Source organism: Cervus elaphus, chromosome 15, assembly GCF_910594005.1.
Source record: "Cervus elaphus chromosome 15, mCerEla1.1, whole genome shotgun sequence".
In the NCBI taxonomy this organism is placed as follows: domain Eukaryota; kingdom Metazoa; phylum Chordata; class Mammalia; order Artiodactyla; family Cervidae; genus Cervus; species Cervus elaphus.
Window position 1 is genome coordinate 5,118,330 of NC_057829.1, and position 17,565 is coordinate 5,135,894.

At 46.9% G+C, this 17,565-nt stretch overlaps 1 protein-coding gene across 1 annotated transcript in view; it reads right to left on the minus strand.

Moving 5' to 3' along the window:
- Positions 1-17,565, minus strand: part of ACTN2 (actinin alpha 2) — a 78,031-nt gene that overhangs the window by 17,800 nt on the left and 42,666 nt on the right. Inside the window, exons 6-12 of the mRNA XM_043925974.1 lie at positions 16,090-16,168; positions 12,699-12,780; positions 8,577-8,662; positions 6,869-6,961; positions 4,804-5,034; positions 2,338-2,485; positions 264-414 (exon numbers count right to left, since the gene is read on the minus strand). Coding sequence (XP_043781909.1) covers positions 264-414; positions 2,338-2,485; positions 4,804-5,034; positions 6,869-6,961; positions 8,577-8,662; positions 12,699-12,780; positions 16,090-16,168 — 870 coding nt within the window. The remainder of the gene's footprint in view (positions 1-263; positions 415-2,337; positions 2,486-4,803; positions 5,035-6,868; positions 6,962-8,576; positions 8,663-12,698; positions 12,781-16,089; positions 16,169-17,565) is intronic.

Sequence of the window (17,565 nt, forward strand, 5' to 3'; positions counted from 1 at the left end):
AATATAAAATATAAAGTTTGGGGGAGGGAACCCAATATAAAATAAAAAGCTTAGGAAAAAAGAAAAGAAACAACAACAACAAAAAAAAACACAGGACCAATCCCATCACAGCATCCTCTGGCTTGGATCGACATTTTAGGACAGGACAGGAAAGGCGGGCCCCCACGACCCCCTCCCTAGGAATGCCTGGGGAAGCTCTCAGCGGGGTCCTTGCTTGGACCCAGGGCTCAATGTCAGCGGCAGCGCCCGCAGGCAGCACGTACTTGAGCTCCTGGGCAATGGCGGCAATCTGCTCCACGCGGTCCTGGTGCGCGGCCAGGTCGCTCTCGAAGGCCTCATGCTTCCGCAGCAGAGCCCGGACTTCTGTCAGGGTTGCCGACTCGTAATCCTTCTGCAGCAAGATCTGCTCTTTGCCTGCAATGGTTGCAGCAAGGGAGTGTGAGGGTTTTGGCCTCTTTGCAAAGTCCTGGGTCATTTCAGAGAACCAAGAGGAGGGAGAAAGAAGGACAGCCCTGAAGAGGCAGAGATAATATCTCAGCTAGAATTCAGGCTGTCACTCTAAGGAGGCCTTGAGCCCCTGTGTATTCTGGAAGGGTGGAAAACACACTGCGTGCCTGCTAAGTCACTTCAGTCATGTCCGACTCTGTGACTCTAGGGACTGTAGCCTGAAGCCTTCTCTGGCCATGGGATTCTCCAGGAACGAGTACTGGAGTGGGTTGCTGTGCCCTCTCCCAGGGGATCTTCCCAACCCAGGGATAGAACCTCCATCTCTCTTTTTTTTTTTTTTAAGAACCTCCATCTCTTAAGTCTCCTGCACTGCCAGGTGAGTTCGTTACCATTAACGCCACCTGGGAAGCCCAGAAAGCATGCTGAGCACAATCTAAATAACAAGTCTGCGTTATTCCTAAAGAAGTATCTGACTTTCCCGTGTGATGCTCAGTTAATCTAGTAATTACTAGCCCATGAAAATTATCTGGGATTATTAGATAAAACACTTGTACTCTTATTTGTCTGCCCATGGGTTCAACCATTAGCCCAATTCTGCCTCTTTGAAAACTTTATTTTTTAATGAGATTAAATGCAGCCTGTAATTTTTTTCTATAACTGTAGAAAAATGTCTCTCCGAAACTGTTTCCCGACAAATATTTCTTAAGTCAAGCAACTTCTGTGGTTATAACTGGACCCATTTTTATTCCCTGGTTGATGACCTTCAAGAATTTAATTCCAGAAAGCAAGACATGGAAAGCAAATGTTCACATATCGAATGATGACAACATAGCACTGTGTGCCAAATGACAACTGAACTCACTAAATCTTCATAAAGACCCTGTGAAGGAGGGACGGCTGTTACCCCACTTTGCAGGCGACACTGAGGCCCTGAGAGGTGAGAAGCACGCAGGGTGCACACGCAGCTGGGAGGCGTCAGTGCCGGGACGCCAACCTGCCTGGCTGCACGTCTGTGTGACCGTCCCCTGGCCGCACGTCTGTGTGACCGTCTCCTGGCCGCACGTCTGTGTGACCGTCTTGCTGTGCAACATGGACAGTCAAGCAGTAGGACAGCAAAAGGAACCCACAGGATGAGGGAAACCTCCTGTCCTTTCTCAAAATAGATGATCAAGTCATGAGGGGATGTTCTGCTACCTCAGCAAAGAGCAGAGAGTCAAAACAATACCACAACCACAGCATCACAGCCTTGCACACAGGTATGCCTGCGAGGCCTGAAAGGAGCAGATGACTCTAAGTGAAACAAGAGCACTGGGAAGACAGAAAACCATTCCTGTGTTCTTTCCTTGCAAGCAGATTTTCTAAGTGGGAAATTCTGTTGCTTTTGTAGCATTTAATAGAACTTCTATCTGCAGAAGCTAGTGTCTGGGCCAGGACTGTCTGACCCACAGTTAGGGAACAAACAGATGATTGTGGAATCAGATAGAAGAAAGTGGGGTGAGTCAGGGGGAGGCTGGGCCTTAAGGAGGAGGAGGCCTAGCTGTGTAGCTAAGCGTGGGAAGAATGTACTATGAGTCCTGTTTGGTAAAAACATCCATCTTCACATCTACCTCTTTTTTTGGTCGCACAGTACAGCTTGTTGGATCTCAGTTTCCTGACCTGGGATTGAACCTGGGCCACAGCAATGAAAACACCGAGTCCTAACTGCTAGACTGCCAGGAAATTCCCCACACCCATCACCTGCAGTGCCCTCGTGCCTGGGACAGCAAAGGGGCGAGGACAGCTGCCTGCAGGGTCACAGGTGCCAGGGACAGTGGTCACTGCACACACGCGTGGCTCTGTCCGCAACTCAACCCCGATCTCCAGGCGCTCCACCGTGCCCCAGGGACTCACCGTACGCCCAGGTTTCATGCGTGGATGCCTTCTGCCGGAACTTCTCAGCCAGGTGCTCCACGCGCTCCAGCCTCCGGATCTCGTTCAGCAGCCATTCCTCGTAGCCCTTCTCCGCCTGCTCCAGCCGCTGCCAGGCGCCCGCAATGTCCTAGGATGGTTGGGGACAAGCACGACCCATCTGTTACGCTTTGGCCCCCCGGGCTCCCCTACGATCCCCTTGGTGATGTCGGCAGCATTTTCCTTGGTGTCTTCTTGTCCTTCCCTCACCCTCTGTACTCCCCACCCACCCCAAAAAACCATCCCCATGTTCTGGCTTCTAAACATCTTCATTATCACCAGGCCTTTTTAGGACTCAGATGGTCCTTCTCATCAGTGAACAGTTACCACATGCTTTTCCAGATGTGGACAAAGGCTTACATGCTTTAATTTTCTGGCTACTAGAAGCTGAAGCCGCAAGGCGACTCAGCCCCAAAATGACTCAGAGACGGGGCTCTTCCAGTCGTCAACTGGCTCCTGGGCATCACACACGCGCCAGGCACTGTGGGAACCTTTGATGTAAGAGTGGACAGCACCTGTAAAGTTCCCAGGGCCCCTGTGCAGTTTTCATGATTAGGGGTGCTAGTGGGGAGAAAGACAACAAATAAGGAATTAAACAAGCAAAACTCCTATTTCCGACAGTGATGTGCTGCTAAGGAAAAACAACTCACAGGCAATTGGTACTGATGAGGGCATGTGAGAGTGGTTCCCTTAGGCAGAGACCCCTCTGCGGAGGTGGCATTTGAGTCGAGACCTCAGGGATGGAAGTGAGTGATGAGCTAAAGGCCTGCGGGAGGGGTGCACTCGGCTTGGGAAGGACCACAGCAGGTGGTGTGTCCCTAGATGGGTGAGGGGCAGAGCAGCCAGAGATGAGGCCAGCAGGGTGGGGTGGGGGTCAGACCATGTCAGATCCCAGAAAAGGGATCTGGATCTTATTCCAGATATTTTAGAAAGTCACTGAAGGGTTTTGAGAAGAAAGGAGACATACTCTGATTTATGTTTTAAAAAGACGGGGACTTCCCTGGTAATCCAGGGGTTAAGACTCAATGCAGGGGATGTGGGTTTGATTCCTGGTTGGGGAACTACGCGATCCCACATGCCACAGGGCACCTGAGCTGGTGTGCCACAGGAAAAAAAATGTTTTTAAAAAGATGACGGCAGCATCTATGTAGAGAATGCATTTTAGGGGGGAAAGAACAAGAAAAGCAAGTAAGAAAGTTACTGCAGGGTCCAAAGAGAAGCACTGGCGGCTTGGCACAGGCAACAGCAGCAGAGGTAGAGAGAAGGGCTCAGATTCAAAATATGATCCTGAGCCAGTGGACCTTGCTGAGGAACCAGATGCAAGAAAGTGACAGAATGGGAGGATCTGAGATGACACCTGGGTTTGGGGCTTTAGTAACTTAGGGGTCAATGATGCCATTTACTCAGAGCTCACTGCAGAAGGACACCTGGTTGTTAGGTTTTGAGACATCCAAGTGGACATATGAATCTGGCACTGGGGCAGAAATCAGAGCTGGAGATGTAAAATTTGGGAGACATTGCCATTATAGCCAGTAATTAAAGCCACGAGACTGGGATGAGTTCACTTGCAGGTGTCAAAACAGAGGAGAAAGTCAGGAGCCCCTGACCCAGGAACCATCCACCCACAGCCTCGGGGGAAGAAGCAAAGCTGCGAGCAGTGACTGGAAGGACTCGGTGGTCAGGCAGGAGGAACTCAGCTAAGTTCAGGAGGGGAGGGAGTTCCAAGGAAGCCATGGTCACAGCCACAGAGAACATGAAAACAGAAGGGACCACTGCGTTGTCAACACGGATCCTGCTGACTTTGAACAGAACAGTCTCCATGGAGGCGGGGATGGAAGCCAGATTACTTACTGCACGTTGACGAGTAAAAGAAGTAAAGGGACAGGAAGGAACCAAAAGTAAGGACCACAAAGAATTCTCTCTGGATGTCCTGCTGCAAAAGGAGCTGAGAAATAGGACAGCTGCTGTAGGGAGATGTGGAGTCATAGGAGGTTTTCATTTTTGTCTGGCAGATTCTAGACTGCTTCCTAATGTGGATGGGAAAGCTTCAGAAGCGTGGGAGAAACTGATATGCAGAGAGGGAGGTAAATGTCGGGCTGAGCCCTGGAGAAGGTGAAACGGGGAGGTGGTAACAGGAGGGAACAGAGGTGGTGATGGAGATGCTGGGCCACCCAGAGGCGGGGAGGAGAGGGAGGGACCGTCATCACCGGGTGTCTGTCAGAGGCCTGCTCTGTGCGGGGCACCAGCAGCAGGGAGAGGCAAGAACTGCATGATGGCAGAGGGGGAACACCCAGAAGGAAGCGGACACAGGGTCAGAATTACAGTCAGCGCCTCCTCTCAGCGGCACACCAGAGGAGGGACTTTATGAGAAAAAGAGCGGGGTGCGCCCGGGGCCGAGGGCCTACTCACCGACACCATCTTGCCCTCGGAGGGCATGAAGGCCGGCCGGTTGCTGATCCGCAGCTTGGTCTGCAGGGTGTTGAAGTTGATTTCCAGCTGGCATTTCTCCTGCACCTTGGGAGGCTTGTGCTTCCGGCGATAATCCCGGAAGTCCTCCAGCTTCTTCTGCATGGCCTGCATGGTCTTCTCAGGAGTCCGGTTCTCCAGCCAGGGGATCGTGCGCCGAATCCATTCCAAAAGCTGCTCCCAAAACACACACACACACACACACAAAACTGCTGAAAACACCAGCAAAGTGCCCCCAGTTATAAAACAGAGGCATCTAACGATTGGGAATGGGTTGACCAAAAGCTCCCGAGATTACAGAAGTCTGTAACAGCCCCATCTGTAAGGAGGGCACAAATGGAGACTTCAGTCCCCACCCAGGGCCACTCACCCTTGCCCCAGTGATACTAGGCACAGGTTGAAAACTCAGAGTCAGCACGAGGCATGTTTTACAAAAATGAGACATTTACAGGAAACTTGGGGACCAGACATGAGCAGACAAATGCTGGATGGAGCTTTCAAATGGAAAAAAAAAGAAAACCAAAAACTTCACATGGTGGAATAAAATCAGGAAAGGATTGGGTTTAACTTAAAATGTATTTCTAGTTATAATCGGCTCAAATCTAAGGGGTCTACTTACTAGACAAAAGCACTGTAAATCTGGAACTGACTCAATGCCAAAGTGTATTTTAATAGCTAACTTCAAGGAAACCCACAGGATGAAGGTGAAAATGGCAATGACTCCCAAGGATGAAGTATGCTCCTTTCTCTTAAATTACTACCAAGGCCTACAAATGCCCTGCACAGTCTATCTGAAGAGGATGAATAAAGGACCATGTAAGAAAATGAAGGCTATCATCACCGAGGAGCATCTGTCCTTCAGTCCTGGTCATACTTCAACCCTGCGGCTGGCTCACTGGCATTAAATGATGCTGCGAATGGAATTTCCCCACAACAGTAGAAAGTAAAAACGGCATCATTAGCTTGGACTAGTACATACAACTGCTTGGGAAAACTGATTCCAAGTGTTCCGATGCTTTACCCAGGACAGGCCAAGTATGAGCCCGAGTAACTCACAGCGGGCGTGACTTGTTCTCCGCTACTGTCACTGTGGCTGGGTTCAAGCCAGAGAGGAGGTGGCTGTGGACTCAGTGTGGCCCTGCTTTGCTTTTGTCGCATGGTTGCTCCGTTGTGGCCAACTCTTTGCAACCCCAGGGACTATAGCCTGCTAGGCTCCTCTGTCCATGGGATTCTCCAGGCAAGAATACTAGTAAGTTGCCATGTCCTCCTCCAGGGGATCTTCCCGACCCAGGCATCGAACTCGAGTCTCCTGCATCTCCTGCACTGGCACTGGATTCTTTACCACTGAGCCGCCTGGCTTCCCTGGTCCTGCTTAGCTAATATTTATAGTTTAATAAGAACAAAAAAAGCGCAGCGTGCAAAGTGCTAATCTAACCAAGAACCTGACTGAAGAGCTATAAAAAGGCAGCCTGGAAACTCATGCTCAAACGTCTTGGACAGAGGGCTCTACCAGCTCTGCCTCCACCAGGTTCCCCCTAGATATTTGATATTTAAATATACACACAGGGCTGCGTCTCTCTCCTCTCACTATGGATTGGGCATGTTCCTTAGATCCTAAGTCACTGCGTGGAGCCGGGATTCTAAATACGGAGCACATCCAATGTGATGTCAGAAGCCAATGAAGCAGGAAAAAAACAAGGAGCACAATGTCATCTAGGGGAGTCCAACCCCGGAGGTGCAGAGCTTCTACTACACCTTGTAACATGCAACCTACTTCCATGCCCTGCAATGCTCGGAACAACCTGCAGCATGATCTTTGTGCCAATAATTAAGCTGCTACAAGATGAACAATTCCTGAGCGCTAGTGGAGTTTCCTACTTTATCCTACCCGAGATGAAAAATGCAAGGGAAAAAAAAAAAAAAAAAACACTTGACAATCCGTGTTCACCCTCTGTTTCTCACCCTCTGGGAGGGAATGGACAAGACCGCGGGGACCCGTTTCCTTTACCTCACTCGCTAGCCTCTCATATTCTTCCATCAGCCTCTCATTCTCTTGATTCACAGCAAGAACCTTACATATCCTGTTAGCCGCTGTCTCGGCCTGTAAAACACAATAGGTAAACAGGACGGCTCTGTCGACAGGGACGTGCATACACAAGGCGGCAGGCGGCAGGGCGGGGGTGGCATGTGCCGTAAATGGTGCGGGTGCTAGGTTCTGGTGGGGTAAGCCTGAGGATATGGCTCTTTCACACTATGGGTCATTGCACTCCTTTGGGACAGTTTCATACAGACTTACACAGCAAGGTGAATATACTGCAGGGAAGAACGGGAAGATTAGCGTTAGTTGAAAACATGAGCTTTGTGGAACATTGAACAAGTTAGTAACAGAAATCGATGGGCCGCAGAAACAAAAATCTCTGGTCCCTGGGCATCCACCTGAGCCCTCCCAGGAGTCCCCAACTTCTGGGATCTAATGCCTGGTGATCTGAGGTGAAGCTGATGTAATAAGAATAGAAATAAAGTGCACAATAAGTGTGATGCACTTGAATCATCCCAAAACCACACCCCCACCCCAGCCCATGGAAAAACTGTCTTCTCCGAAATCAGTCCCTGGTGCCAAAAAGGTTGCAGACCGCTGCTCTAACCAACCTCAAAACTACAGGGCGAGAACTCTCCAATCACGTTAGATATCAAAGCATAGAGGACTGGGTTCTGAATGCATCTGTCACTGCCCTGAGTTCACAGAAGCCCTCTTCTCCCGAAATGAACACATAGAATGTGTTAGCTGGGATCCTTTCTTGGAACAGAACCTGCTTTAAGACTTTGTCTAATCCACTTGAGTAGCTGTTGTGGTATCAATAATTTTCTATTGTCCTTCTGTGGGGAGCTTGAGCTGGGAGTGGCCGAGTCCCTTAAACCACGACCATGAGACCCGTTTGGCTTCCAGCCCTCCTGCCTCGTCCCAAGCCTTGCTTCTGAAACCCTCATAGGGGCCAATTTCCAATTACCACCATTTGCTGGTGACAGGCTTATAGAGTTATAGAGATCACAGAAATAATACATCCCTTGTCCACCCGCATCTATAAGAGCACTGGAAGTAGAGATGTGGGAAGAGGCAGGAGGCAGAAACAGGGGACCATGGAGGAAACAGGGATACCTACCTATGATGTCCCTCAGGGGGCCGGTGTTAAGGAGTGTGCATTTTTTGAGGATTTAACACTGTTATCTTTTCACTATTTCAGTTACATTAATATTCATCTTGCAAGATGTTTGAACAGGTCACTGAACAGTGAAGGGTGTCCAGGTAGAAGAGAACTATTAATAAAAATGGGCCCTGGAAAGGCGTTCACTCCTCCTGGTCAAATCCCCCTTCACCGCACAGTCAATGCGGCCCAATTCTCACGGCTCTTGCTTTTCCTAAAGCGCGAGTATTTCCCACAACTGACTAGTGAAATATGAGCAATATCTTAGAAGGACAGAGAACTAAGAACACTTCAGGAACTTGAGGGTAAAGCTGTTCAATAAAAAAGCATTCACAGTTTGGAACTTGCCAAGTTAGGTCATTACAGAGCACTCAGAAAGAGCCCCAGGTAAGATGTGAAGCGCATGGACACACACCCAGGTATGCACGCGTGTGCTCGCGTGCACATGTAAACACGTAACTGAAACCAGCGCACAAGGGCAGCACGGCAACCAGACAGACGAGGGTTAAATACCTGCTCCGCGCCCGCGAAAGCATGGTAGAAGCAGGAAACGTATGTCATGATAGCTCTTTCATCGGGCTTGGGAGTGTTCACAATGTCTGAGAGAGGGAAAAATAACACAGAGAACAGACATACACACAGATGAAGAGCAGAAACCAGGGTGAACAAAGGGAAGAACAAACTGGTTTACATTTGACTTTCTGTGTTTTTTGGGCCCACCATCCTGACCTTTAGGAAGGCTGCACAGAACTGAACGCTTGTGAACACAATGCTTTCAACCGGCACATTTCTTTTTACATCATCAAAATGAGGGTTTCCCTCCCACCCCGGGTGGGCTTTTTTTTTTTTTTAAGTGCAGGCAAGGTATTCCTATGGGAGCCCGGGTGCTGCCTATCAGAGTTGGTTCCCACTTCCTAAGGACCTGTGGGATCCTGCCTTTTAAGTGGATCACGTCATCCGCCACTTTGGCTGTGAGCAAGGTATGTCCCTTTGCGAGATGCAGGAGGACACGCAGACCTCTCTGGCCCCATCGTGGCCACCAGTTCCCCACCCCTCCCTCATAATCCTTGGCTTTCTGCTCTGTGCACAGCCCTCACTCAAATGGGGATGAAGTTTACTGAAAACAGCACATGTTCTAACCCTTCTATACATACTTACCATGCCACTGATAGAAACCACCCAGAGTAACAGAACTTCTAAAAAGAAGGGTATACATGACTTGAACTTATTACTATGACTCTTGCCACCATGGGTAGGAGCTGCCAAGACAACCAGCAGGAAGAGAGAAAACAGAACCACAAGAACATACACTCTTCCTTTCTCACCTTGGCCACCCCATTTGTGGCTGAATCATCAAGCTTTCTAACTTGAGACTCAGTTCAGTCACTGGACAGAATGCAGTTAAAAAAGGTGCCGTGTAATTCCCCAAGGTGAAAGCTCGTCATCGGATTTCCAGAGGATATTGATAGGATGTGGGGTTGTGGAACAGCATGGAACCTTCTGGAAAACGAACATGAATGGCATACTACTTACTGCATAGACAGTACGTTTCAAAGAAAACTAGACTGAAAAAAACAAATGACTGCTTCTTTGGAACCAGATGGATCTCCTTACTCCGAAGAGTGGGGGGGTGGGCGAAAACAACTGAAGAAAAAATCAAGACACAGAAGGTGAGAGGTGAGTGGTGACTTATGTTTCACATCCTCACCTTCTGCGCACCAGCAAAAGCATGAGAGTAACGTAAGTATCTTAAGATAAGATAGAGACATAAGTCATTATGGCTCTCTCATCAGGTCTGGCAGCGTATACTAAATCCGTGTGGAAAAAAAGAAGGTTAACTGCTTGGATGTTCCAACAGCAGCAGGCCTCTCAGAGAGGCCAAAGTCTCGACTCTTCCCCCTTCCCACACACTTCTGATGTTTAAACTTTGGCTCAAATCAAAGAAGTCACATTTGCAAATTCCTTACTCTGTGTGCACTTCTAAGAACCGCCCGAGAGAAGCGCACGGCCAGCTCAGAAGAGTCCTAACCAAGCAAGTAAGTCGCATCCATGACTGGAGTGGGAACTCCAGAATTCCACTGGGTGCACACAACAGTGCTCCCTCCCTCTGGACAGACGGGGTGTCCCGGGGTCAACAAGGGGCCTCCTGCAGGTCCACACAGACCATGAGCACCGACAAACCTACACCTGGTGCACACTGGAGGGAGGACACAGAGAAACAACCTTCTCAGCTTTTTAAAAAGTGTGGAAGGTACTTAAGACAGGAAAGAATCTCACCAGTTTTTATTACAGGTTCATGGGCGGGTAGCCCAATTAGCTATTCCATTTAGAGTTCAGAGACCATCACAAATGATAGGAAGGAAGGTCAAGAGCAGTGGAAGGCGGGTAGAGGGGGTTGGGATGGAGGCAAGGATTTGCCAAAGGGATTAATGATCTGAGGGGAGGAAACCGGTATTAAAGACATTACAATGAAAGAGTGACAGAGGCAGGAACATGTTACTACGAAGCTGTGGGGATTGTGAGTCCAGACACAAGTGGCAAACACACAAAGGATAATTAACAGTGGGGGAAGATCTGCTGGGGAGCTGGTTACACCGCTGCACGCCCTACACCCAAGCCAGTCAAGTTCATAACTCTTTCGCCAGAAGACTCTTACAGAAACTACTCTGCAAAGAAAATAATATCATATATAAGCATTTTTCTGAACCATTAAAAACAAAAAAAGAAAAACAACAAGAGGCAAGGATGTCACAAAGGAGAAGGAAATGAACAGAGGGCCAACATAGCCCAAGTACTCAGGATAAGCAGAACATATGTCCAGACCAGGACTCAGATTAAAGGAGAGCCAGGAGCAAGAGGATGGTCGGCCTGCCAGAGACAGGATAATTCCAAGCTCACCCTGCACTGTCAGAAGTCAGGGAGGCGTCAGTGAAGGCAAAGATGAATTTACTGTCACTTGTTTTTTCCTCTCTTCGGTATTCTAGCTGTTCATTCAAGTGGTAAACTCTGCATAGGTATTTTAATGTATGCAAAGTTTAAAGTACAGAGCACCCAAATGTAAACGGAGGTCAGAGGATGGATGGACAAGAAGCAAAAGGTACTTCTTCTACGTTGAGACTTCATTCTTTCATTGCTTTTCTCCCTCTAATGAGTTTGTGAAAAACCGTAAGTAGATTCCAAAGAATGTATTCAAATGTGTTCAACACCCAGTATTACAGGTGTTTGATAAAATGGCCATTAACAAACGGGCAAAATTAGACTTAACTGACTGTGGCCCCCAAAATGACAGATGGAGTCCTACTTCCTGGCACCTGTGAATGTGACCTTATTAGAAGTAGATCTTTGCAGATGTGATCAAGTTAAGATGAGGTTATGCTGGAGAAAGACACACCCTTAGTCCATGGTGACGGGTATCCTTTAGGAAGAGGAAAAAGACATAGAAACAGATGCAGAGGGAAGATGGCCATGTAAAGACAGTCAGAGACTGGAGCAATGCTAAAAGGAACTGAAGAACACCTGGGGCTTCTAGAAGTTGGAAGAACAAGAAGAGGTCCTCCTCCGCAGACTTTGGAGGGAGAACGGCCCTGCCAACACCGTGATTTCAGAGTTACAGTTTACAGAACTATAAGAGAATAAATTTCTGTTGTTTCAAGTCACCTACTTAGTGGTATTTTGTTAGGGCAGCCATGATACAGTCACCAAAAATAAGGAAGAAGAGAAGACTGACAACTGACTAGAATTAAGCTCTTTGTTTTCCCCCAACAATGCTAATTAGCAGAAGCAACAAACCAACAGAGAATAATAAGATTAGCAACAAGCACAGTAATATAAATTCCTTGAGGGCTGGGCCCTGCCTTATACATGTCATCATCTCCTGCAGCATCTCCAGGATCTTGTATATATGGTGGGTGCTCATCAAGTATCTGCTGAGTGAGAAGTGATTCATGCATAAGTGAAATGAAATAAGTGAATGATGTCCATGCATACGAGCTTTCAATGCTGTGCCAGGGCAAAACTCACACAAACTCATCTCACAGAAAGGGCAGGAAAAGTACTGAAACCAGTCCCCAGCATGAGGGCTGCTAAGCTGCAACATATTGAGAGGTTCCAGCTCTAACGAAACTAAATTTAACTTGAACAAATTAAAGATGAAACATGAAAGTCTGGGAGGCACATGATGGCTAACTGTTCTATAGTCTGTATTGTGATTCCATAACTTCTAGTGGGAAGGATTTTTTTTCCTTGTGGAGTCTTAAAGCTTAAGGAGATTTATTTGTTAAATTTCTGCCTATGTAGTTAAAAAAAGAAGTAATCTTATGTTGTTTAAAAAATTAAATTAAGATAGGAAGCTTTCCATTGAAAATCACAAACCAAAGCATTCCATTTCTTTGTCAAAGTTGAACCTTTTACCAAGTCCTTTCACTACAGTCTTGCTGGCTTGGTTTTGAGTAGGATTCTAAAAAATAATTTTGAAGTAGCTACACATGAAATATTCTAATAATTATGAGGCCAATGACAGAAACTTCTAAGGGACCCTAAGTGCTTCAGATGTAACCTAGAAGTCCCCATGTGTGGCTGTAACATAGGGAGCCCATAGATTTTCTGTTAAGTCAGTAAACACAATTTTCATCTCACCTTCTGCATCTAACATTTTGGGAATATCCAGGTGCTTCTCTGCTATCTCCATGGCCAGGTTGATATTTCCTATTGGGTCATCCTGCATGGAAAAGAATATAATCAGCTTTTTAACATGTTTTTTTGAACAGCACTGAATGAATTTTTTTATATGCCTCATTTTGGGTATGAAACTTTCCCATCCACACATAACCACAATAGTATAAGATTTTCTTTCTTATCTTTTCCCAAACACTTCAAACATTTAGACAAACAACAAAAATAACATAAAAATCGCTCAATCCATGCACACTTTATAAAATGTGAGCAAAAAGTCTGAGAGAACAGATACTGTGTGGCTGGGAGGAAAGTTGTGAGATATCTCCTCATGGACGGGAAAAAAAAAAAACCACCCTGGATACCTTAGCATTTATTTCCAACTCTTAATACCAAAATTTAGATGATTCCAAAAGGAAGCATGAAACATACATTTTTCCAGATCTGGGAGGTGGTCTCCAAATATTTATTAGTACAACACTAACTTTACATTTATTTATGTTTTAAGTGCTAGAAAATGCTGCTTTTAGCCTGTTTAGGTGAAACTTTTAGATCACTAAAGATTGTTACAACATGGCTACAAAGAGTCAAAGTTTGGTTTGCAGAATATTAAATTTAAAAAATCAAATTATTAAAGAAACCATAGAAACAATATTGTAAATGAAAACTGTGAAGAAATTTTTGTTCTTAAGACTGTGTTTGTCTTCCACAGTAAAACTGGTTAAATATATAACATAACAAAATATATTTAACCAGAAGTTTTTAACTGAAATACTGAAAAATTAAAAGATGTATTTAATATTTCTTCTTTTTATCTTCTAAAGAGATTAAGTACCGTGAATCTGAAATGGGATGGGGGAGTATATAATATAGAAAAATCAAAATGAGAAGTAATGTTATTCCAGAGATGACTATAATGAACTTTACCATCAAAGCCATTTAAACATTTCAGAAGCTACAATGTTTTGCAATGAGAACAATCACTTTGATAAGGTGAAACATTTAAAACAGGCAGGCTTCAAAGAAGTTCAGTGCTCAAGGAAGAAACCAAAGCAAGCCTCCTGGCCTCTCAGAGTTTACTATCATTTCAGGCAAAACTTTTTTTCAACTATCACAAAGCATATAATCCTTTTATTAAAAGCAGCCATATAATAAGGGGAGTTGTAGCTGCATATTTTATGCAAATGTTATAAAGCCAAATAGCTGAGTCAAGTTTCTTTTTGTTCTTAACATAGAAGAAAAATGTCAGCATTAAAAACAAAGTAATAATTCAGAGACTTTGTGAATGGTTTCTTACTTAGAATGTGACTTGACATAAAACATGGCAATTAAGTGTTTTCTTGGCTCAGCTACTGGTATGTGACCCTGGGCAGATTACAAAATTCTCCTCTTGTTCATCTGTAAATCTGGGATAATGAGTACCAACTTAACAGGCAGGTTACAACACATAGTTTACTGTGTGCTACGAAGACTGAAAGACTGTTTGTGCATGCACATGCTGTGTGCCCAGTCACTTCAGCTGTGTCTGACTCTGCGACTCCATGGACCACAGCCCGCCAGGATCCTCTGTCCACAGGATTTTCCCGGCAAGAACACTGCAGTGGGTTGCCACGCCCTCCTCCAGGGGATCTCCCCGACCCAGGGACTGAACCCATGTCTCCTGCACTGGAGGCAGATTCTTTACTGCTGAGCCACTGGGGAAGCCCTTGTGTATGTATAATATACATAAAATATATGTATTAATATTAACAGTAATACCCAGATGTATGACACATACTAATACATACATAATATATATACTTATTAAGTGCCTAATCTAGAGCTGATCAAAGTATTAACTGCTATTGTTAATTATTATCATTTTTTTACTGATCATAGGTGGCCAATTACCACATGTCTATTGAACTTTTGTAATAAAAACTTCCCAGGTGGCGTTAGTGGTAAAGAATCCGCCTGCCAAGGCAGGAGACACAAGAGACTCAGGTTCAATCCCTTGGTTGGGAAGACCCCCCGGAGTAATGGAAATGGCAACCTACTCTGGTATTTTTGCCTGCAGAATTCCATGGACAGAGGAGCCTGGCAGGCTACAGTCCATGGGGCTGCAAAGAGTCGGACACGAATGAGCGACTGAGCACTAAAAACTGACCCTTATAAAACTGCTAATGAAGTTAGGTCTATATAGTGTAATTCCCTCATTTTGCAAATAAGTTAAACAGTAACTGAAAACAATATACACTGTCTTCACGTTTCAGAATAACTCTGGGGTGAGAATATACACTTGGGGAAGCTGAAAAACTCTGGCTGCCCACTCCCTTTGGCAATCTTCCACCTGAGGACCACAGTTCTCATCTTCAGGACACAAGTGCATTTTTCGTGTGCTACCCCATGGTCAGTGAAGACAGGTCAGGGGGAGGGTGGTGACAACTGCAAGGTGGCCAAAGCCAGCACACTCGTCCACCCCACCTGCCACTGGTCACGCCGTGAGAGAAGCATGCAGCAAAGACCAGACTCCACACCAAACACAGCGACTAGAGGTGCACGGCCAGCCAAGCACACAGCAGTGGGAGGCAATGCGCCCGCCGCCCTGGCAGGAATGGTCCCGGGGCATCTTAAGTCTCTACGTGGCTTTGTTACTGGGCATAGACTGTCCACTGCAATATTTAGAAGGGGGCAGGATTTCTTTCTTCCATCACAGATCATATGTGCAAACTATTTTAAAGAAAGAATTCAGACTATTTGAAACTTAAGCGCAATAAAAGCTTAAGCTTAAAGGGATAATGAAACTTTCCTAAGCTGGGGGAAAAATAAATTTCGTAAGTTGAATTTTTTGAAAAGAGAAGGACAAAAATCCCCCAAACCTCGTTTCTAAGGGTGCAACTAACACCTTACATCAATAGCAAGGTAAATATGAAGCATCTCTTGTGTGAGAAACAAGTTAATCAACTCTGAGTAAATATGTCAGCAACTAAATCTTTCAGAAAAGATAAAAGGAATTTAAATACGAGGTTTGGGGTATCTGCGTCTCCTTCCCCAGATACTTCACTTCCCTATTTTCAATCTGGGAATGTAAAATCTCTAAGAAACATATATAAAGCTTTCATAGTAAATCAAGCCAATACAACAAACATCGTAATGTGGGCCAAAATGGTGACCTGGCTCTGGGTCTCGTCCTGCCCTAAAATGACGGGTGAGCACGCTCCTGGCCACCCTTCCTGTCCTCACCCCTCGCCGGGTCGGCTGGGAGGGCATACTGGCAGCAGCCTGGGTGTTGGTGTGAGTTCAGGGCTGACGGGCTCAGTCTCAGACGACATGCTGGGGGCAGGGTGGACACAGCATGCCGGGCCCCCCAAATGACCTTGTTCAGCTTTGAGTAGTCAATGAGGTCGGGCCGGTGTCTGTGGATGAGCGCACAGAGTCCAAGGCCGTCTTTCCAGCTGCACGACAATCACAGTCGGGAGGAACAGGAACTCGGGTTAATGGAGAGGCGCCGGCAGCAGTGGCAAGGGGCTGCCCTTGCTCATGTGTTGGCCTGGAATTTGGGACCCGGAGCCCCAGGTACCTCCCTCACTCCCCCACCCAGTGACGCCGTGGCCCCTTCCCTGGGAGTACTCATCTCTCTCCTGGGGGCTGCCGAGGACTGCCACCCCCTTACTAGTCTCGCTTCCATCTATGGCTTCGGGTTCAGCCTTGCTGGGGACTCCCTCCCTGCCGCGCTGCTCCTGCGCTGGTCAGTTCTGTGCTGGGAGAACCAGCAGGGCCGGAGGGAAGATGCTCCCCCCACCACCGCCCTTCTACCCCCTCAGGGTCTGGCGGGTCTGGCTTCCTCCTCTCTCTCTCCTCCAAGTCCCTGGAGTCGGCCCAACAGACAGACACCAGGATGGTCCACCCTGAAACGCCCAGGACACACGTTCCTCCAAGAGCACACTCCTTAACACACTCTGAAATCCCACCCTCTCCCCTATCCTTCTTCATAGGGTTCTTTTCTATTATTGCTTTGTTTGTTTGTTTGTTTGAAGGCAATGATGGGTAAGTACTTGAAGGACTAAGCTGGGAGAGTCTAGATTTCCGCTCTGCCCAAAGACACCACCCTCAGGATAAGAGCTCCCTGGTGACGAGCAGCAGGTTCACTGAAGACCAGGAGTGGGAGTCTTGGGCCTGGAAGGGTGGGGAAGAAGGAGACCCCAAGGGCTACACTGTTGAAGGGCTCAGGCCCATTTTGGGCCAGAGAAAGAAAAGGAGGTGAGCAGAAGGCCAGACTGGGCCTCTGACATTCACCCAGCAGGTCCCAGCCTTTCCAGGTCCTCTCATCCTGACAGCTTGTTGTAGGAACAGCAAGCCTCCTCCTCACCTGTGTGCACTCAGGACACCTAATAATACTTATTTCCCTAGATGAACCTCCCCAGTTGGTCCTGGGGGCTCATCTGTATCCTTCATTTCTTTTCTCTGATCTATGGGGGCTGGGGACCCATTTACATTCATGGGTATCCCTATCACACAAAGGGAGAAAACATAAACACCTGGCAAAAGATGTACACGAGAAAGGAAAGACTGAAGCAAACATGCTCTCACATCATTTCTGGATCTCCTTCATTCAGCTCCCTAGAGTTTTTCAAACAGGCCTTTTCTACTTTTCTCCAATCCCAGCCTACAAAGCTGACTGATGAAGCATCTTCTGGGCACTGCAGACAAAAGGGACAGGGTGGACCTCGTACATGGGATATGCAGACCCTATTTCAATGTCTCCTTGTCCCTGAGAAGCCAACCCTGCTGTACCCCTGCATGATGCTCACAGTCAGTACCAGTCTCCCTAGCCTGAATCCAACGTTTTCCC